At 58.1% G+C, this 20682-nt stretch overlaps 2 protein-coding genes across 2 annotated transcripts; both read left to right on the top strand.

The window, feature by feature from the left end:
• GPR162 (G protein-coupled receptor 162) lies at positions 322-6199 on the top strand. The gene is made up of 5 exons (XM_018048556.1): positions 322-431; positions 1980-3273; positions 4221-4410; positions 4994-5151; positions 5448-6199. Exons 2-5 carry the CDS (start codon positions 2407-2409, stop codon positions 5997-5999), a joined length of 1767 nt encoding a protein of 588 aa, XP_017904045.1. The 5' UTR covers positions 322-431; positions 1980-2406; the 3' UTR covers positions 6000-6199.
• On the top strand, positions 7179-20641 carry P3H3 (prolyl 3-hydroxylase 3). Its single transcript, XM_018048554.1, has 15 exons — positions 7179-7707; positions 8537-8689; positions 9045-9246; positions 9343-9474; positions 9940-10076; positions 11828-11917; positions 13118-13170; positions 13320-13387; positions 13482-13606; positions 17771-17872; positions 18146-18296; positions 18471-18588; positions 18667-18742; positions 19815-19955; positions 20102-20641. Exons 1-15 carry the CDS (start codon positions 7234-7236, stop codon positions 20252-20254), a joined length of 2175 nt encoding a protein of 724 aa, XP_017904043.1. The 5' UTR covers positions 7179-7233; the 3' UTR covers positions 20255-20641.

Raw genomic sequence — 20682 nt, 5'->3', positions numbered from 1 at the left:
CACACGCTTCTTCCTCCCTTAGCCATACCAGCGGCCTCTTGGAGCCTGAGTTCTCGGGGAAACCGGGTGGGGTGGGGGCAGGACTCGAGCCAGGTCACCAATGAAGCCGGTTCCCTCCCGGCACCTGCCTAGCCCCTCCCCCGCCAGGTCCCCACCGTCCGGTCCCCCGGCCCGCGCTCGCCCCGGTCCCCCCGGGCTGGCCTCCATCCCGACTCGGAGCTGCGGGCAGTGGCGGGACCCCGAGACAGAGGGGCCGGCGGGCATCTAGGGGGCCGAGCCGAGAGGCTGGGACGGGCGGGAGGAGGGAGGCCCCAGGGGGAGGAGGGAGGAGGGCTGAGGGCGGCGAGCTGGAGCTGGCAGGCGGCGGGAGCCCGGGCGAGCCGCGTCGCTCGGGTGTGCAGTCTCCATGGCAGTGCTGGGCGCAGCCCGAGGTAAGGCGACCCCGGCCCGCTACCCCGTGGGCCTCTCCCCGCTCTCCCCGCAGCCTCCCCGCCCCCCGCCGCCCACCGGCTCCTTTCCCCTCCTGCCGGCCCCTCCTCCCCGGCCACCTGCTGTCTCTGCCCTGGAGACCGCGGTGGGTGGCAGGCAGGAGGGAGGAGCCGTCTGACCTTACCCCTTCACCCCGAAGGGCGAGGGACCCCTGTCCGCCCCGGAGTCCCTCCGCACGCCCTCCCACCTTCCTCTGATCTCTCTCCGTCCTTCACCTCCTCTCTCTGTCCTTCACATCCTTCCTGCCTGGCTCCCTCTCTGAGTCCCCGCTGTTTCTTCCCGAGCCCACCCTCTGGTCCTGGGTGGGGGTGGGTGGGAAGGGGTCCAAAGCTGTAGCGGAGGGCTGGGGGGGCTCTCCTGACCAATTCCCTCTATCTTCCTCTGGCTGGCCATTGCCATGGCAACTAGGGTGTACTGGGCTCCCAGGGAAGACAAAGGTGGGGGATGGACGAAGGACCTCTGGGGGAGGGGGCAAGAGTCTAAGGGTCTACAGGAAAGAGACCTTCCACTGCTGCACCCCATTTTTCTTCCTTTACCCCAAAGCTGCTATGCCCATCTTTCCTGCCTCCACTCTTTCCAGGGTTTCCTCTTAGTCTCCTCGCCGGGGCTCAGTAAGCTCAGAGTCAACATATCCAGAACACCTTCCTTCCCATTAGAGTGAGACGGCTCGGGGAAGGGGAGGAATGAGTGGGGGTCCACGGGTTGCGGGGAGTGCGAACCTTATTGAACACCCGGCTTTTCTTCTCAGCCTCCCTCCCCCCTGCTCCCTCCCTCCACCCACTCCCGCCTCTCCAGGGGTCTCTCGTTTTCTTCTATTTTCAGATACTATCACTTTGCCCCCTCTTTTTCTCTCTTCTGCTTAAACTCTCCTCCTTCCCCATGGTTCCCCCCTTTCCATTTCTGGATGCTTCTGATGTCAGTGGTTTCCCTGTCTTTGGGTTCCCTAACCACCCCCCCCCAGTCCCTGCCCCCTTTCTCCCGTCTTCCCAGATTCCTGGTGAGTGGGAGGGTGAATGTGCAGGCTTGGGGAGATGGGGCTGAGCATCAGGACCCCTGGATCCAGGAGTCTGGAAAGCGGGGGAGGGGCCGTACACCCTATCCCAGTTTCCCGTGAGCCCTCGGGAAGAAACAAGTCGTGCCTCGGCCGACGTGGCTCTGGGGACAGACTCGGGGATGTGAAGATAGCGGTTGAGTAGTATTGAGCAGAGGACAGAAAGAGGGACCTGGGAGAGAGGAAAAATGGCTGACGATGGATGGGAGATGGGAAGTCAGAATACCTTCTTTCCTGGAGGTCTGGAAGGCAGGGCTCTTATCCGTGTGGGGTGTTGGAGCTCTTATCTGAGTGGGGGTTTAGGGCAGGAGAGTGTTCTGAATGACCTGTGACCCAGAGTAACCAGTCGTTTCTATAATTTCAAGAGAAGGGGGGATTCAGAGCCACTTGGAGACCAGCCCAGGCTCTGCCCCTTCCACACCTCATCTCTCCCTTGCAGTGAGTCCAGGAGGCTGAGCACCACCCCCAGGATCCTTGGGGGCGTCCAGAAGACCCGGAGCGGTCAAGAACCAGAGAAAGAAGGGAGTTGGAAGTCCTGGCATGAGGACCAAGGCTCCCCAGCCAGTTTCCTAGTGGGGGAGCTATCAGCTTGTCTCCCCGTTACAAGGATACTTCTGGAAGGGCCCCACCCAACATGAAGGCTGAGGACCACCTCTACTGACCCTCAGTCTCCTCCCCCGCCATCCCTGCTGGACCTCAGCTGGGTCAGTCACGCAATGCTGAGCAAGAGGGGTGGCCTAGGGGCGGCCCACCTCACTCCGGGGCAAGGACTGTGGGCGTCATGGGGGTGCGTGTGAGCGGGGCTCCTGGGTGAGACCCAGCCCCCACCCCCAGGAGTTCAAGGGGGGTGGGGGGACCGAGGAAGGATGGCTCGGGGCGGGGCGGGGGCAGAGGAGGCCTCCCTCCGCTCGAACGCGCTGTCCTGGCTGGCCTGCGGGCTGCTGGCGCTGCTGGCCAACGCCTGGATCATCCTTAGCATCTCAGCCAAGCAGCAGAAGCACAAGCCACTGGAGCTGCTGCTCTGCTTCCTGGCAGGCACGCACATCCTCATGGCGGCCGTGCCCCTCACCACCTTCGCTGTGGTGCAGCTGCGGCGCCAGGCCTCCTCCGACTATGACTGGAATGAGAGCATCTGCAAGGTCTTTGTGTCCACCTACTACACGCTGGCCCTGGCCACCTGCTTTACTGTGGCCTCCCTCTCCTACCACCGCATGTGGATGGTGCGTTGGCCAGTCAACTACCGCCTCAGCAACGCCAAGAAGCAGGCACTGCACGCCGTCATGGGCATCTGGATGGTCAGCTTCATCCTCTCCACCCTGCCCTCCATCGGCTGGCACAACAATGGCGAGCGCTACTACGCCCGCGGCTGCCAGTTCATTGTCTCCAAGATCGGCCTGGGCTTTGGTGTCTGCTTCAGCCTCCTGCTGCTTGGGGGCATTGTCATGGGGCTGGTCTGTGTGGCCATCACCTTCTACCAGACGCTGTGGGCCCGGCCCCGGAGGGCTAGGCAGGCCCGGAGAGCGGGGGTTGGGGGTGGGGCCAGGGGGGGTGGGCCAGGGGGCTTGGGTACCCGTCCGGCCTTTGAGGTGCCAGCCATCGTGGTGGAGGATGCCCGGGGGAAGCGGCGGTCCTCGCTGGACGGCTCTGAGTCGGCCAAGACATCTCTGCAGGTTACCAACTTGGTCAGCGCCATCGTCTTTCTCTATGACTCCCTCACAGGGGTGCCCATCTTGGTGAGACTGGGGCTCCCCCAAACCCACTCTCTCCGGTATCCAGCATGATCATCTGACCTCTGACTCCATCAGCCACACAAGCAGCTCCATCATCCATCTTCTCATCTACTCAGCCCCGCTGTGAGCCCTGTCTCCTTGTCCATCTCATCTCCTAGTTCCCACTATCCCCAGCTCAGTAGCGTGTTCTCCAGTGACCAGTACTCAACTCCATCACCTGTGCTCTGTCCATCACCCTGTCCTCTGGCTTCATCGTCTGTCCTGCAGTGCCACTATTCAGCCCTCCCCAACTATCAACCCAGCTGTTAGGCTCCTTGCTCCACCCCCGAATTCCCTCTGGATGCAATAGGGTCCTGAGCACTCCTGGTGGCAACCCCATAGAGCTCACCCCACCCAACCCTCAGCTTTCTGCACCCCTGGGTGTGTGTGCTCAGTTGCTCAGTTGTGTCTGACTCTTTGTGACCCCATGGACTGCAGCCCGCCAGGCTTCTCTGTCCATGGGATTCTCCAGGCAAAAATACTGGAGTGGGTTGCCATGCCCTCCTCCAGGGGATCTTCCCCACCCAGGGATCGAACTCATGTCTTTTACATCTCCTGCATTGGCAGGCGGGTTCTTTACCACTAGTACCACCTGGGAAGCCCTGTGCATCCCCCATCTAGTCCTTATTCCTGAATTTCAACTTGTCTTCAAGTTTCCTATACACGTCTGCTCCTCCTGTCTAGACCCCTGGGCTTTCTCTCTAGAATACTCTCCGGATCTTCCTCCCACTCGGTTCATCCATCTTCACTCCAACTTTGCTCTGTGCTCATCCTATGTGATCTGGGCCATCCCTTCCTGACTTCCTACCTCTCCCCTCCCCCAGCTGCACTAGGATGTGGGGTCTGGGGTCGAGGAGGAGCCACCTCGGCTCTGGGCCCTGACCTGGCGCCCTTCCCCCTCCTCCTGCCAGGTGGTGAGCTTCTTCTCCCTGAAGTCGGACTCGGCTCCCCCCTGGATGGTGCTCGCTGTGCTGTGGTGCTCCATGGCACAGACGCTGCTGCTGCCGTCCTTCATCTGGTCCTGCGAGCGCTACCGCGCGGACGTGCGCACGGTGTGGGAGCAGTGCGTGACTATCATGTCCGAGGAGGACGGCGAGGACGGTCAGAGGAGGGGCTGGGCTTTCGCTTTGCCTAGGCATCGGCTCCCTTTCCTGCCCTTTTCTACCAGCTCATCTCGGGGGTGGGGACAGGCTGCTCTGGAGTGCCCCCTGCTGGACAGAACCTGCGGTTTCCCCTGGATGGACTGATTCCCTCTCCCCAAGCATCTCCCCATGTCCACCCACTGATTCCTCCACTCTACTCCCCCTGGAAGCCCACACTACCCAGCCCTGCCTCCGCCAGGCAAAGAGACTGAGAAACAGTCCAGAGTCCTAACACAGCCATAAAGGAAGGCTGTGGAACCAAGAAGAAGCTAAGCCTCCCTCCCGAGACTTCCCAACTACAGGGAGAGCGCCTGGGGGTGGGTGGGTAACTATTTCAAGTAAGTGTGTCTGTGTGTATGAATCACTAGAGATTCAGCACTGAACGCAACAGACACTAGCCACTCTTGCTTCTTCTTGGAGCTCACAGACTAATGGAAACAGGAGGATTCTCTGGGGAGCTTCTCAGGGAGTGGGAGGTCTTGAAGGGGGTGGGGAGGTGGGCATTCCCTGCCTCGAACCACTCTGCCCCTTTTCTCTTCTAGATGGGGGCTGTGATGACTACGCGGATGGCCGAGTGTGCAAAGTTCGCTTTGATGCCAACGGGGCCACAGGGCCAGGGGGCAGGGACCCCACCCAAGTAAAGTTGCTACCTGGACGGCACATGCTGTTTCCACCTCTTGAGAGGGTCCACTACTTACAGGTATGGGACCCAGCAGTACACGTCCCGTTCTGGGCATCCCCTCACTACTTTTTTCCAGTCTGTTATCCCTCATACCCCTCCCTCATCCCCTAGCCCTGGCCTGCAGGGCATGCACGAGGAGATGGAAGGAAGGCCTGGTTAGGGCGATTCCCCATCAGTCAGACCACTCTGAACCAGGCTGCCCCTCAGAGGATGTTTTGCAAAGGTTTAGAGAGTAGAGCCACCTTGCAGGGTCCCCACTTTGGTCTCCCTTTTGTCCCTGCAGCGCCTCAGGGTCTATTTGTTCCCCTCCCCAGGTCCCTCTGTCTCGCCGTCTGTCCCATGATGAGACCAACATCTTCTCTACTCCTCGGGCACCAGGCTCCTTCCTGCACAAGTGGTCCTCCTCTGATGACATCCGGGTCCTCCCAGCCCAGAGCCGGGCCCTTGGGGGCCCCCCTGAACACTTGGGACCAAGGCAGAGGCTGGAGGACGAGGAGGATGAGGAGGAGGCTGGAGGTGGGGGGCTGGCCACCCTCCGCCAGTTCCTGGAGGGTGGGGTTCTGGGCTCAGGTGGGGGACCCCCACGGGGTCCAGGCTTCTTCCGAGAGGAGATCACCACCTTCATTGATGAGACACCTCTGCCTTCTCCAGCCGCCTCGCCGGGGCCCTCTCCTCGCCGGCCCAGGCCTCTGGGGGTCTCACCCCGCCGACTCTCCCTGGGGTCCCCTGATACCCGAGCCATTGGACTTCCTTTGGGGCTCAGTGCAGGGCGACGCTGCTCCCTGACGGGAGGCGAAGGGAGCACAAAAGCCTGGGGAGGATCCTGGGGCCCAGGGAACCCCATCTTCCCCCAGCTGACTCTGTGAGCCCAAGTGGGCCTGCTGGACTCAGAGAAGGGGGCCTGGGTGGGGAACACCTCCTTCCATTCCTGAGCCTCCTGACTCTGGGGAGATGGGCAGGAATCGGGGCCCCGGAACCCCGGCTGGCTCCCATCCCAGTCACCAGACACTTGCCTCACCTGCCATCCTCCCTAACAAGTATTAAAGTCGAAGTGTTACCATGGAAACCTGGGTGTCCAGTGTGCGGTGGTGGCAGAGGGGATGGTCAGAGGCTTTGGTGGGTGGAATGGCTCATAAAGGACAAAATAGAGCCGGGGCAGTGGATGGAGCAGCAGTGGACGGAGGCCCAGAAATACACCCAGAGAGAGACAAGTATGCAGACAATCACAGAGATGGGCTTCTGGGAGCATCTTGGGCTGGGGTGGAGGGGCATGGGGATACACTTGAGTTTGCTGGTGTCAGGTGTAAAGGATCTTTGTTGAAATCTGTGAAGGTGGTTTTAGAGGTTGTCTCTCTCTTCCATGGGCTTTCCTTGTGGCTCAGAACATAAAGAATCTGCCTGCAATGCAGGAGACTCGAATTTGATCCCTGGGTCGGGAAGATCCCCTGGAGAAGGGAATGGCAACCCACTCCAGTATTCTAGCCTGGAGAATCCCATGGACAGAGGAGCCTGGCGGCCACATTGCATGCCTCAGCTCTCCTCCTTTCCCCAAATGTGTATGCGCCCACTTTCTGGGCAGGAAAACGTTTGAGCAGACTTGGTGTCAGGCCTGGAGTTTACCCTCCGCCCTGCAGCATTCTAAAGCTCTTTTTCTTCTACAAGTGCGGGTGGGTGTGCGGGAGGCTTCCACTCTCCTTTTCCTGGGCCCAGAGTGGAGGGGAGTCCAGTCCATCATAGCGATTCCCGCACGATGGGCCCCCCCGAGGTTGGAGTCAGGGGTCCTAAGAGGCTCCTCAGGCCTGCTCCAGGGCCGGCTTCTGCCCTGTTCTCTCCACCGTCTGCTTCTCGCTGGACGCCACCCAGCTTGTCCTAAAGCCCACGTTCTCCACGTTCTGCCGCCGCCGCGGGCGTCCTCAGACTCCAGTCTCTCTCTCACCCCGGCCTCTCCGGGCTGGGGCTCGGGCGCATCAGCTCCCGGCGGCGCACCTCCCTCCTCTCCATCCCTCCTTCCTTTCCCCTCCCTCTTCCTTCCCCCTTTTCCTCCCTCTCGCTCTCGGCTCCCTCAGTTCCCTCCTGCAGCCAGCCGGCGGCTCTGGCGCGATGCTGCGGCTCCTCCGGTGGCTGCTGCTCCTGTTGCTCCTGCCTCCCCCGGGATCCCCCGAGCCCCCCGGCCTGGCCCCGCCGTCCCCGGGGGCGCCTCCCCAGGCCCCGGACTTGCTCTACGCGGACGGGCTGCGCGCCTACGCGGCGGGGGCCTGGGCGCCCGCGGTGGCGCTGCTGCGGGAAGCGTTGCGGAGCCGGACGGCGCTGGGCCGCGCGCGGCTGGACTGCGGAGCGCACTGCGCGGCCGAGCCGGGGGTCTCGCTCCCCGCCGCCCCGGGGCCCAACTCCGGGCCGGGGGCCTGGGAGCCGCTGCTCCTCCGCGCGGCGCTGCGGCGCGCCGAGTGCCTGACCCAGTGCTGGGCGCGGAGGCTGGGCCCCGGGGGCGCGGCGCGGCTCCGCGTGGGGAGCGCGATCCGGGACGCCTTCCGCCGGCGGGAGCCCTACAACTACCTGCAGAGGGCCTACTACCAGGTGCGGGGCCCGGGGGTCCTCCTGCAGCTCCCGGGAAGGGGCGGCGAGCAAACGCCGGGACTCGGGTGGGGCTGTGTGGTCAGGACCTCGCCTTTGGAGTAGGTCCTGGCAAACCGCGACCAGTACCTACAGAGTGGGGCACGGGCTCGGGAGGGTGGCAGCAAAGTTGGAAGGGGGTGGAAGCCGATCGAAGATGGAGGGCAGGGGCCTGGAGTTCTAGGAAGTCTTACTGAGACCTACGTGGAGTGATAGCGCCTCTTCCCAGGAATGAAGTGGGGCGGGGACAGGGGCGGGAGACGCAGCTGGAGAGAGGGAACTGGGGGGCGGGTAGGGGGTGAGCGTGAGCCTCCGCTTGGGGCAGGAGGGAGCTTCGGGAAAGAAAGAGGAGGTGGGCAGGGCTGAGGGCTCCGGTGTCCGGTCGTGGGACCCTGCCCAGCTACTGGTGCGGTAGCTGTTGCCTACTAACGCCTACGTGGCCGGGGAAGGGGGGCGCCGGTCACACACACCTCAGCTCAGGGTCCTAGAGACCTGCGGCTTTTGGTGGCGGCTAGGGTCACCCCTACATCCCCACCTCGCGCGGCCATCACTTCCGCCTCGTCTCTCCAGTGAGGTCCCTCTGCCCACACCCCACCCACTCCAGTCTTTGAGACCCCCCTTTCGGTGGCTACCAGACTCCTGAGAGTCCCCACTTACTGGGGGTCTGGAGGTTGGGTGGTGGGCAGCTTTCACCTACCAGTCTTCCAGAAGGCTAGGGTGGGGATGCTGGGGAGGGGCAGACTCTGACACCCCTGCCCTGGGGGCTGACTCCCCCACCCCTCCCGCGCCTCAGCTGAAGAAGCTGGACTTGGCAGCAGCCGCTGCGCACACCTTCTTTGTGGCAAACCCGGCACATCTGCAGATGCGGGAGGACATGGCTAAGTACAGACGGATGTCAGGGGTTCGGCCACAGAGCTTCCGGGACCTGGAGACGCCCCCATATTGGGTGAGACCCTCAGCTTGACCCCAGCCCACCCCCCAACCTTTGACTGATAGGATACACAGGCCTCGCCCAGCTGCGCACTGTCTACTGGGCATCAGGAAATCCGGGTATGCCCTCTGTGACCCTGATGGGAGGGTCCCTCTCTGGGACCTGGTTTTCCTCCTGAGACTCGAAGTCTCACGTGCTAACACTCGGATTCTCAGGCTTGCCCTGTATTCCCCAAGGTGACCTGAGACCTGGAGTCCAGGCCCCAGGGAGGCCAACGCCCCTCCCCTTCTTTCTGTCTCCCAATCTATCTTGGCACCCTCCAGCCCCACCCCCAGGATGTCGGGTGACTGACCTTTCCCCTCCCCAACAGGCAGCCTTTGACACCGGCCTGGAGCATCTTGGGCGCCAGGAGGCAGGCCTGGCACTGCCCTGGCTGGAGGAGGCCCTGCAGGAGAGCCTGGCCCAGGTGGAGAGCTGCCGGGCTGGCTGTGAGGGCCCGGAGGAACAGGAGAGGGAGGCAGAGGAGGAGGAGGGGACTGGGAGCCAGGGCGGTCTGTATGAAGCCATCGCAGGTAAGGGGCTGGAGTGCGGGGGGCGGGGATCACAGTGCCATGGGGTGGGGGGAGGCATATCACTAGCTGAGTGAATCCCCCTTGTGTCCCCCACAGGGCACTGGACCCGTGTCCTGCAATGCCGGCAGCGCTGCGTGGGGGACGTGGCCACGCGTCCTGGTCGCAGCCTCCCTGTTCCCGACTTCTTTCCCACCCAGCTGAGGCGGCTGCACGAGGCCCATGCTCAGGGTCAGTGAGGGGGAAGGGTGAGCCCCGGGTGGGTGGGCTGGGGCTGGAACCCGGAGAGTGAAGGTCTGTCTCTGATGGTACCCAGAGCTCCACCTCTCCATCCTTCCATCTATCTCTGCATCTGAGTAGGTCGAGGCTCCCTGGGGACCATCACCTCAGAGGACTCTGGCTCTCCATTGTGGGACGCTCGGGAGCTGGGTCACAGGGCTCTTTTTGTCCTCGCTGCTTCTCACTTTCCTTTCTTCTCTCCTCTCTTCCTCCCCTCTGAACTCTGCCCGCACAGCCCAGGTATGTTCCAGGAAGCTTTGGAAAGAAGCAATGGATGAGGCTGTCTGCTGGGTGGGATGGTCACTGGGAGACCACCTTCTCCGGCTCTGCCTCTGTCCCCCGGCTCTTGGCCCTGCCCAGGATGACTGGGGTGCTTGGTCTCTAGGCCGCACCCCCAAGCTGTTGCTCTGTCCCCAGTGGGGAATCTGTCCCAGGCTACAGAGAATGTTCTGAGCTTCCTGCTCTTCTACCCGGAGGATGAGGCTGCCAAGACGGCTCTGGACCGGTACCAGGCCCAGCTGGGGGAGCCGAGACCTGGCCTCGGGCCCAGAGAGGTACCCCCTACTCACTTACCCTGTGGATGTGTGCTAAGTTGCTCAGTCGTGTCCGACTCTTTGGGACCCCGTGGACCGTAGGCCCACCAGGCTCCTCTGTCCATGGGATTTCCAGGGCAAGAACACTGGAGTAGGTGGCCATTCCCTTCTCCAGCTCACCCTGTGAGGTTGTCCTAAATCAGACAAATACTGTGGAGAAGTCACCTGGACCCGCCCCCCATTCTGGCCAAAGGTGACCCCAAGTTCAGCATCTGGCCTTGTGTCCACTCCCTGCTCCCCACTTCAGGCTGTCTTTCTGTTTTTTCTAACTTATTTCGGCTGCACTGGGTCTTCATGTGGCCCACAGGCTCATCTCCTTGGCACGTGGGTTTTCTCTAGTTGGTGCACGCCTTCTCTTGTTACAGTGTGTGGGCTTAGTTGCCCTGCGGCTTGAGGGATCTTAGTCCCTGACCAGGGATTGAACCCATGTCCTCTGCATTGGAAGGTGGTTTCTTTTTTTAGCAGAAACATTACTTTACTGACAATGGTTCACATAGTCAAAGTGAAGGGAAAGTGAGTCACTTAGTCATGTCCCACTCTTTGCGAACCCACTGACTGTACAGTCCATGGAATTTTCCAGGCCAGAATACTGGAGTGATAGCCTTTCCCTTCTCCAGGGGATCTTCCCAATCCAGTGATCGAAACTAGGTCTCCTGCATTGCAGGCGGATTCTTAACCAGCTGAGCTATCAGGGAAGCCCTCCCATATAGTCAAAGCTGTGGTTTTTCCAGTAGTCATGTATGGTTTTGAGAGTTGGACCATGAACGAGGCTGAACACTGAAGAATTGATGCTTTCGAACTGTGGAACTGGAGAAGACTTCTGAGAGTCCCTTGGACTGCAAGGAGATCCAAACAGTCAATCCTAAAAGAAGTTAGTCCTGGATATTCATTGGAAGGACTGATGCTGAAGCTGAAGCTCCAATACCTTGGCCACCTGATTTGAAGAACTGACTCACTGGAAAAGACCCTGATGCTGGGAAAGATTGAAGGCAGGAGGAGAAGGGGACGATAGAGGATGAGATGGTTGGATGGCATCACTGACTCAATGGACATGAGCCTGAGCAAGCTCTGGGAGTTGGTGACAGACAAGGAAGCCTGGTGTGCTGCAGTCCACGGGATCACAAAGAGTTGGACATGACTGAGCAACTGAACTGAACTGGGTTGTTTATTTGTTTATTTATTTATTTTGGCTGTGCTGATTGCTGCATGGGCTTTGGATGGAACCTGTGTCTCCTCATTGGCAGGCAGATTTTCTTTGCTGTTGTTAAGATTTTTTTTAATGTGGACCATTTTTTTTTAAGCCTTTATTGAATTTGTTACAGTCTTGTTTCTATTTTTTGTTTTTTTTTTGCATTTTGGCTGCAAGGCATGTGAGATCTTAGTTTCCCAACTAGGAACTGAATCCTTACTGCTTGTGTCGGAAGGCAAAGTCTTAACTGCTGGACCATCAGGGAAGTCCCCTGGCTCTACTTCTGAGTCCAGGCCAGCTTTCTTCCTTTAAACTCACCCCTGCTTGCCCCAACGTGTGCACAAGTGGGCACGTGTGTATACACACACACATACACACACCCCAGTCTGAGCTCGGAGACCCTGACTGCTGAGGGAGGAGGGTTGACAGAGGGGCAGGACCAGGCTTAGGGAGCCTGTGGGCAGCCCTCTTCTTTTCCAGCCTTAACTCTCCCCCTCCCGCTGTCCGCTCCTACTGTCCCCAGGACATCCAGCGCTTCGTCCTTCGATCCCTGGGGGAGAAGAGACAGCTGTACTATGCCGTGGAGCACCTGGGGGCCAGCTTCAAGGATCCCGTGAGTGACCCCGCTTCTCCCCCTGGCTGCCCCCAGGAGGGGGACAGCAGCAGTGCCCTACGGGGTATGCCACGTCCCTCCTCAACAGCACGTCTCATTTCTCCACAACCCCGTGAGGCTTGGAGAGGACTCTGTGCCCCAGGGTCACAAGACACAGGCAGGTGCCTGTGGTCACAGGCAGCTTTGGGATCACGCAGGCCTAGGTGTTGGTCTATCTGCCGCAGACAAGCTCTGGACCTTTGCTGGCTTGGCCTCAGCTTCCCTGTAAAATGGAAACACCATACTTATAGCTCTGTTGAAGTCATGTCACTTGCTACAAAGTACAGGAAAGTCTGATGCTTGTTTTCATACTCTTCTTTCTGTGGTAGTTTTGAGGGGAAACTAAAAGGCAGAGGTTATTCTCGTCAGTGCTCCAGCGTCAGGCAGGCTCCCCCAGCCTTCTCGGCTATCTTGCTGTTTGAAGCCAGTATTTCCTAACTGGGAGAAAAGGGGCTGTCCCTACTCTGCCCAGTAGGTGTCGCTAGCATCCCTGTGTCGTGGCCGTCAGAGATGTTTGCAGACATTGCCCTGTCCCCTAAGGGAAAAGTCTGTTGGGCGCCGTCGCTTAAATCCCAACCCTGTCTTTAGGGGCTGTGTGACCTTGGGCATGTTACTTTATGTTTTTGTGTCTCAGAGCCCTCAGCTGCAAAATGGGCACATTAATACGACCTGTTTGATAAGACTATTGTAAACTTTTTAAATGATAAACTCCACATCTGTATAGAAAGCTCTTCCCTGGTGGCTCAGATGGTAAAGCATTTGCCTGCAACGCAGGAGACTCGGGTTCCATCTCTGGGTGGGGAGGATCCCCTGGAGAAGGGAGTGGCAACCCACTCCAGTATTCTTGCCTGGAGAATCCCATGGACAGAGGAATCTGGCGGGCTACAGTCCATGGGGTCGCAAAGTCGGACACGACTGAGCGACTAACACACATATAAAGCTCTTTAAAAAGCACCTGGCGAACAGTGCTTTGTAAGTTGTTGTTATTATGATTGCGGTGTTTGGCCCAGTGCGCAGGGCTCCTGACAATGAGTCCAGGGCGTCCCCATTTCCACCTTCCCCTCTGGAAGCAGGAGGACTTTAGTATGGTAGCCCATGGTCTACCGTCAAGGACTCAGAGGTGGACTTGGCAGGTGATGGTTCTTTTCCTGACCATCCCAGGACCTATGGACCCCTGCTGCCTTCATCCCCGAGGGCCTTAGAGAAAAGCTCAGGTAGGAGGTGCCTTGCGGTGGGAGGGGCGTGGCCTGGGTGGGAGGGGCGTGGCCTGCGTGGAGGGTAAGGGGAGGAGTCCTGGGAGGCGGGGTTGGAGAGATGGGTCTGGACTGGCCCGTGTTCATTGAGCATGTTTCTCACCCCTGAGAGAGGATCAGGAGAAGAGGCCGTGGGATGATGAGCCTCCACAACCGAAGCCCCTGACTCACTGGAAGGGTGAGTTCCTGGGACAGCAGGAGGCAGGAGCCTGGAAGGGTCTGGGTCTGCCCTCGGGGGACCATCAACCCGCTGCCCTGTGCCTCCCCCGCAGATGTCCTCCTCATGGAGGGAGTAACCCTGACCCAAGACGCGAGGCAGCTGAATGGGTCGGAGCGAGCCGTGCTGGACGGGCTGCTCACCCCGGCGGAGTGTGGGGTGCTGCTGCAGCTGGCCAAGGTGAGAGGACCTGTAAGGAGGTGGCACAGTGCTACTGGGGGACCCTCAGGCACAGCTGCCTGCCCCCTTGCTCTTGGCCTGTCCTCCCCCCGCCCCCGCCACCCTCCCCACTCCCCTGCCCTCTCAGACCCTCCAGCGGAGACTGCTGATGTTCTCTCCCTCCTGCGGACAAGTTCCTTTTCCTCTCAACTTAACTGACATGGGGCTTCCCCAGTGACAGCTCAGCGGGTAAAGAATCCATCTGCAATGCAGGAGACACAGGAGGTGCAGGGTCAATCCCTGGAAAAATCCCCTGGAGGAGGAAGTGGCACCCCACTCCAGTATTCTTGCATGCAGAATCCCATGGACAGAGGAGCCCGGTGGATTACAGTCCAAAGGGTGGCAAAGAGTTGGACATGACTGAGCGACTAAGCTGACATGGCATAGCGGGCATGGGCTGGACATTTTACAGAAGTTTGCTAGAAACTGATGGGAGGAACAAAACAAAAAACGTAAATGCATCAAAAAGGGTGGGTGTGCAGGTGAAGATGCCTTGGTTGGCTGAGAGCTTAGTTATTGGCTCTGCAGACACACAGGCTGCTTCTCCATCATCACGTCTCTCAGGCTGAATGATCTGTATTCACCAGGTTGAGTCTGCCAATATATGAAACTTCAGTCTCACTCTGGGTTTGTTCTTCTCTGAGTCCCTGGTAATACTGGAAATACCCAGGTTCCAGGGAGAAGCAGATAAACACAGACTGTGCATTTGGGAACTCAGTGTACAGAGAAGGCATCAGGCATGGAGACATAATCACAGCAGGTGGTGAGTTTGATAAAAGACGTACTCATCCAATTAGAAGCACCAAGATGAAAAGTACAGAAGAATTCCTGGAAGGGGTGGCATTTGAGCTTCATCTTAAGCATGAGTTAACCCGACAGCATGAGTTGCCAACATCCATTGGATCATAGAAAAAGCAAGAGAATTCCAGAAAAACATCTACTTCTACTTCATTGACTATGCTAAAGCCTTTGACCGTGGAGAAACAACAGCACACTGTGGAAAATAAAGAGATGAGAATGCCAGATCACCTTACTTGCCTTCTGAGAAACCTGTATGCAGGTCAAGAAGCAAAATTCAGAATCAGACATGGAATAATGGACTGGTTCAGAATTGGGAAAGGAGTACATCGAGGGTGTATATTGTCACCCTGCTTATTTAACTGCAGGGTACATCATGTGAAATGGCGGGATGGATGAAGCACAAGCCAGAATCAAGATTGTTGGGAGAAATATCAATAACCTCAGATATGCCAATGACACAACCCTTATGGCAAAAAGCAAAGAGTAACTAAAGAGCCTCTTATGGGGACTTCCCTGGTGGTCCAATGGCTAACACTCTGTGCTCCCGGTACAGGGGGGCCGGGTTCTGTCCCTGCTGCAAATAAAAGTTCACATGCTGCAATGAAAGATCCTGAGTGTCGCAACTAAGACCCGGCTCAGTAAAATAAATAAGTAAATAAAATATTTAAAAAAATAAAGAGCCTCTTATGAAGATGAAAGAGTAGAGTGAAAAAGCTGGCTTAAAACTCAGCATTCAGAAAATGAAGATCATGGCATCTGGTCCCATCACTTCATGGCAAATAGATGGGGAAACAATGGAAACAATGGCAGACTATTTTTTTGGGCTCCAAAATCACTGCAGATGGTAACTGCAGCCATGAAATTAAAAGATGCTCCTTGGAAGAAAAGCTATGACAAACGTAGGCGGCATATTAAAAAGCTGAGACATTACTTTGCCAGCAAAGGTCGGTCTAGTCAAAACTATGGTTTTTCCAGTAGTCATGTATGGATGTGAGAGCTGGACCATAAAGAAGGCTGAGTGAGGCTTGATCATGCCTTTGCATATGCCAAGCCTCTTTCCTGGGGGATATGCCGGAGGCCAGCGTGAGGAACTCCGCCCATGGCAACTGAGAACTGAAGTATTGATACTTTTGAACTGTGGTGCTGGATAAGACTCCTGAGAGTCCCTTGGACTGCAAGGTGAAAGAGTAGAGTGAAAGTGTAGAGTTGATCCAACCAGAAAATCCTAAAAGAAGTTAGTCCTGGATATTCATTGGAAGGACTGATGCTGAAGCTAAAGCTCCAATACTTTGGCCACTTGATTCTAAGAACTGACTCACTGGAAAAGACCCTGATGCTGGGAAAGATTGAAGGCAGCAGGAGAAGGGGATGACAGAGGACAAGATGGTCAGATGGCATCACTGACTCAATGGACATGAGTTTGAGCAAACTCTGGGAGATAGTGAAGGACAGGGAAGCCTGGCGTGCTGCAGTCCATGAGGTAGCAAAGAGTCAGACTGGACTGAACGACTGAACAACAGCAACAACAACCAGATAGAGAAGGGAGGAAAATCAGGCTGCCGGGAAGAAAAATGAGAGGGCGGGGTTTGGGAACTGGAGTGGAGCACAGGAGTTCAGAGCATGGGCGTGCCCAGCAGGAATTACCTGTGTGGCCTTGGGCCATGTATTTCAACATCTGTGAGCCTCGTTTCCTCCTCTACAAAACAGGGCTAAACACGGTGGTTTTGTTGTAAGGCTGTTTATGAGGATTAAATGAGTCAGTACACGGTAAAGCTCTTGGAAGAATGTGCAAATACTCAGTATGAGCTGTTGCTATTATCAGGCTGTGTATTCTCCAGGGGCAGGAATGGGGAGGAGGCGCGGGTTGAGAGATGGGTGAGGACCTCTGTACCCTGCCAAGGAGTTTGGGCTCTCTTTGTAGATGGTGGACAGTTTACAGAAGGATTTAAGGAGGAGTGGATTTTTGTCTTCTGCAGAACTCCAAAGTGCAGGGTCTGGAGTCTTCGTCCTCTAGGACCGGGAGCGCCCTCTAGTGGCAGCACAGAGAATGCAACGGGACAGGGAAGTAAGGAGGAGCTTAGGGGTGACAGCCCTAGGGTAGGTCTCATTTCAAGGCAATGAAGACAGGACAGATGAGAAATATTTAGAAACTCAAAGAAAGAGAAGTTAAGAACTAAATCTGTGTGTGTGTGGGGGGGTGCTCAGTCTTATCCAACCTTTTGGTACCCCATGGAGTCACCAGGCTCCTTTGTCCATGGGGTTGTCCAGGCAAGAATACTGGAGTGGGTTGCCATTTCCTCCTCCAGGGGATCTTCCTGACCCAGGAACTGAACCTACATCTCTTACGTCCCCTGCATTGGCAGGCAGGTTCTTTACCACTAGGGCCTCAGAGGAAATCTATGTGAGTGATGAAGAATGAACTCAAGGGTAACTCCCCAGTATCGGCTATCCCCTAGCCTCTGCCAGGGCGCTTGCAAGGTTGTAACTCTGCTTTAATTTTCCATGTAATACATCACTGTCTGAATTGACCTGGTTTGTTTTTCTCAGAATATAAAGCCTGTAGTAGCAGGGACTTTTCGTGTTCGCAGTTGAGTCCCCAGTGCCCAGAACAGTGCCTGACACACGGTGCTCAATGCCTACTGAATGATGGATGAATGAATGAGAGCTTGAGTGACTAGGTGGCCTCTCAGAGATGAGGCTTATGTACGGGGTAACTAGATAGTGGTGCTTTGAGCTTCAAAAAGCAGACTGAATAGAAAAAAGAAAGAAAAAGCAGATTGAAGAGGTGTCAGTAAAGGGTGATGAGAGTTGTGGAGGCAGCTGGAGGATTTGGAGTCAGCATCAAGGGTTCCCACATTCTCCAAGAGTGTGTCAGGTGAGAAGGGATGGGAGAGAGATGTGTCGGCTGGTGCCACGTCCCCACCTCAGGTCTGCGGGGACCCGGCCCAACTGTTGAACCTCCTGCCAGGGTCTTGCTCCAGAGAGACTCCTCTGTTCTCAGCCCGTCAGAACGAGTGATTGAGCGCGTCCTGCCCCTTTCCCTGCTGTCCTGATCTCCCGGAGCCCCTTCCCCACTGTAGGAAGCCCTCCAGAGTCCTATGCACAGTCCCCTCAGCCAGTGGGGTTCCAGATATTTACCAGGAGTGACCACACAGACGTGGAGTTGGTCATTCTCTGGAAAGGGCAGCAGCTCAGAGAACGGCAGGAGCTTCCAGCCTCTTCCAGGGACTGGCTGGTTGGAGGGAAAGCCGTGTAGCCCTGTGAGGTGGGTGGTAGCCTGGATCTGGGCAGGGTGACCCCATAGCCAACTCCCTCTCTGCTTAGGATGCAGCTGAGGCTGGAGCCAGGTCTGGCTATCGGGGTCGCCGTTCCCCACACACCCCCCACGAACGCTTTGAGGGGCTCACGGTGCTCAAGGCCGCGCAGGTGAGGAGACACAGAGCTGGAGGAGAGGGCTGGTCTCTCTGCTTGTGGAGGGCTCTCCTGGGACTCAGGAGCTCTCGGCCCAGGACTGATGGAGGGGGTTCCCCACTGAGGGACCCAGGTTGTTGCCACAGAGATAATGAAAGGAGCGGTCTGGGCTGGGTTGATGGGCAGCTGCGAGCCCCAAACCGTGGGTGGATGGCAGTGGAGGTGGGGTAGGGGCTGGGACCAGCCTTACCACACCTCCCCTTCCCCACCCTTTATTCTGTGCCGCAGCTGGCCCGGGCTGGGGCAGTGGGCAGTCAGGGTGCCCAGCTGCTCCTGGAGGTGAGCGAGCGGGTGCGGAGCCTAACCCAGGCCTACTTCTCCCCCGACCGGCCCCTGCACCTCTCCTTCACCCACCTGGTGTGCCGGAGCGCCATAGAAGGTAACCTCCAGGGCCCCCCATCGCAGGGCCCTGCACACCCTCAGCACCCCTGCTGTGTGGGTTTCCATCTTCACTGCAGGAGGACTGACTCCCCTGCCCAGGGGGGGCTTGGCTGTGACCCTGGATCTATAGGGTGGGTGTGGGTGGGCGCCCACCAGGCCCTTGGCTTCTCAGGGGAGCAGGCCCAGCGCATGGACCTGAGCCACCCGGTGCACGCCGACAACTGTGTCCTGGATCCCGACACCGGGGAATGCTGGCGGGAGCCCCCAGCCTACACCTACCGAGACTACAGGTCGGTGGCCCTCCAGGGGCTGGGTGGGGCGCCTGGCTGGGGTCTCACTGCCTGCCTCCTGTTTTCCTCTCTCCCCAGTGGACTCCTCTACCTCAACGATGACTTCCAGGGTGGGGACCTGTTCTTCACAGAGCCCAACGCCCTCACGGTCACGGTAACTGGGGGACCAGGGGGCAGGGAGGGGAGCAGGGAGCCCAGCCATAGGCTGGGGATTCAAAGCAGAGGGTGCCCAGAGGCAAATGCAGCGAGATGGCTGGGGCCGCCTTTGTTGCTGTTGTTTAATTGCCAAGTTGTGTCCGACTCTTTGTGACCCCGTGGACTGCAACAGGCCAGGATTCCCTGTCCTTCACTATCTCCCAGAGTTTGCTTAAACTTATGTTTATTGAGTCAACCCTCTCCTTTCCGGCTTCTGCAGCATCTCCCCACTCTTGTCTGTTCAGGGGCTCTTCTAGCTCCTCCCAGGAGACCTCCAAGGGGCCCCTCTAGGCCCTGCCTTCAGTGATCACCTCACTTCCTATAGGAGGGAAGGTGAGGTACTTCCCTGGTTGGTCCTGTGGCTGAGACTCTGTGCCCCAAAGACTCGAAGGCCAAGGTTCGATCCCTAGTTGGGGAACTAGATTCTGCATGCTGCAACTGAAAAATCTTGTGTGTTGTAACTAAAACCCGGTACAGCCAAATAAATAAATAATAAATAACTAAATAAATAATAAAAAACTCAAAAATAAAGATTGGGCGATGAAGCACAGTACTCTAAGCCTCTACTCCAGGTAGAAGCTCAGGTCTAGGACCAGCAGAAGGACCGGAGCTGTGATTTTTTATTGTGCATTGCTCTGCCTTATCCATTTAGCTCCTTCTTTGCTCACCACCACCAGCTCCCTGTCATCCAATCCCTCTCTGGGGTGGAAAATGTCCCCAGGACCCTGATGCCCAGAACCCAGAGTCTGGTTGGGCAGAGGGTGGGCAGAAGAAGCAGGGCACAGGGGCGGACAGAGTCCCTTCTCCTTTTGGCTCCAACTCCTCCAGCCTCCAGTCTGGCATTCGGTGCTCCCAGTGGCGGCCTGGTTGCCACTTGCCCCAAGGTAGTCCCTGAACTAAGGAGGGGATGCGGTGGGCAAGAGAGCTCTTGCTATCTGAGCCCCTACCCCGTCCTGCTCCAGGGAGTCAGGGTCAAGGTCTCTGAAGACCTCTCCCTGGAGCTGAATCTACCATCCACCCCCCCAACCCAGGCACAGGTTCGGCCTCGCTGCGGCCGCCTCGTGGCCTTCAGCTCGGGCGTGGAGAATCCCCATGGCGTATGGGCCGTGACACGGGGGCGGCGCTGTGCCCTGGCACTGTGGCACACCTGGGCCCCTGAGCACAGGGAGCAGGTGAGCAGGCGGTGGGGCTTGGCTGTGTGAGAGGTGGGCACGCTGGCGGGCAAGGGGTGGGGCTAAGATGACCCAGGGAGAGTCCCGGGGCAGGGCGGATGCTGGTGAGGGGGAAATCAGCCTAGACCCTCCTCCTCACTCCCCAGGAGTGGACGGAAGCCAAAGACCTGCTGCGGGGGCCGGAGAAGGATGAAGAAGACGTGGCCAGCAGGGACCCCGGCCCAGAACCCCCTAGCCGAAGGCTTCCACGGCTCCAGGACAAGGCTGGGAAGCCGCCTCGCATTCGAGAGGAGTTGTGAGGGGACCGGCCCAGCTTCTCGGGGATATGGCCTCTTGACTTGTGGAGGGTCTGCCTTGATGCCGGGGACCCCTGGGAAGCCCCTGTGTGACCGCTGCAGTACAGTGAGGCCTCCATCCCTGTACCCTGCCATCTTGGGGATCACCAGGGCCATGCAACCCTGGACTCGGAGGACCCTGTACAGACTTAGCCTGGGGACTGGCCTGGGCCCAGCCAGGATGGACCTCCAGGCCTAGGACAGACAGAAGATGGGCAAGGCCGAAGTGGAAAGAACTGGCAGGGGGCAGGGCCAGAGTGGGTGCTGTAAGTGAGGAAGATGAGAGAGAGGGTCGCCCCCCCCCCTCCGCCCCCGCCCTCCCCAGCCTGTCAATAAAGATCCTGACCATCCCTCTGCTGGGGCCAGTCAAGTGTATCGTGGTTTCCATGGTG

This window comes from Capra hircus, chromosome 5, assembly GCF_001704415.2.
Source record: "Capra hircus breed San Clemente chromosome 5, ASM170441v1, whole genome shotgun sequence".
NCBI lineage: Eukaryota > Metazoa > Chordata > Mammalia > Artiodactyla > Bovidae > Capra > Capra hircus.
The sequence above is the reverse complement of the archived record's forward strand: the minus strand, read 5'-3'. Positions and strand labels throughout refer to the sequence as shown.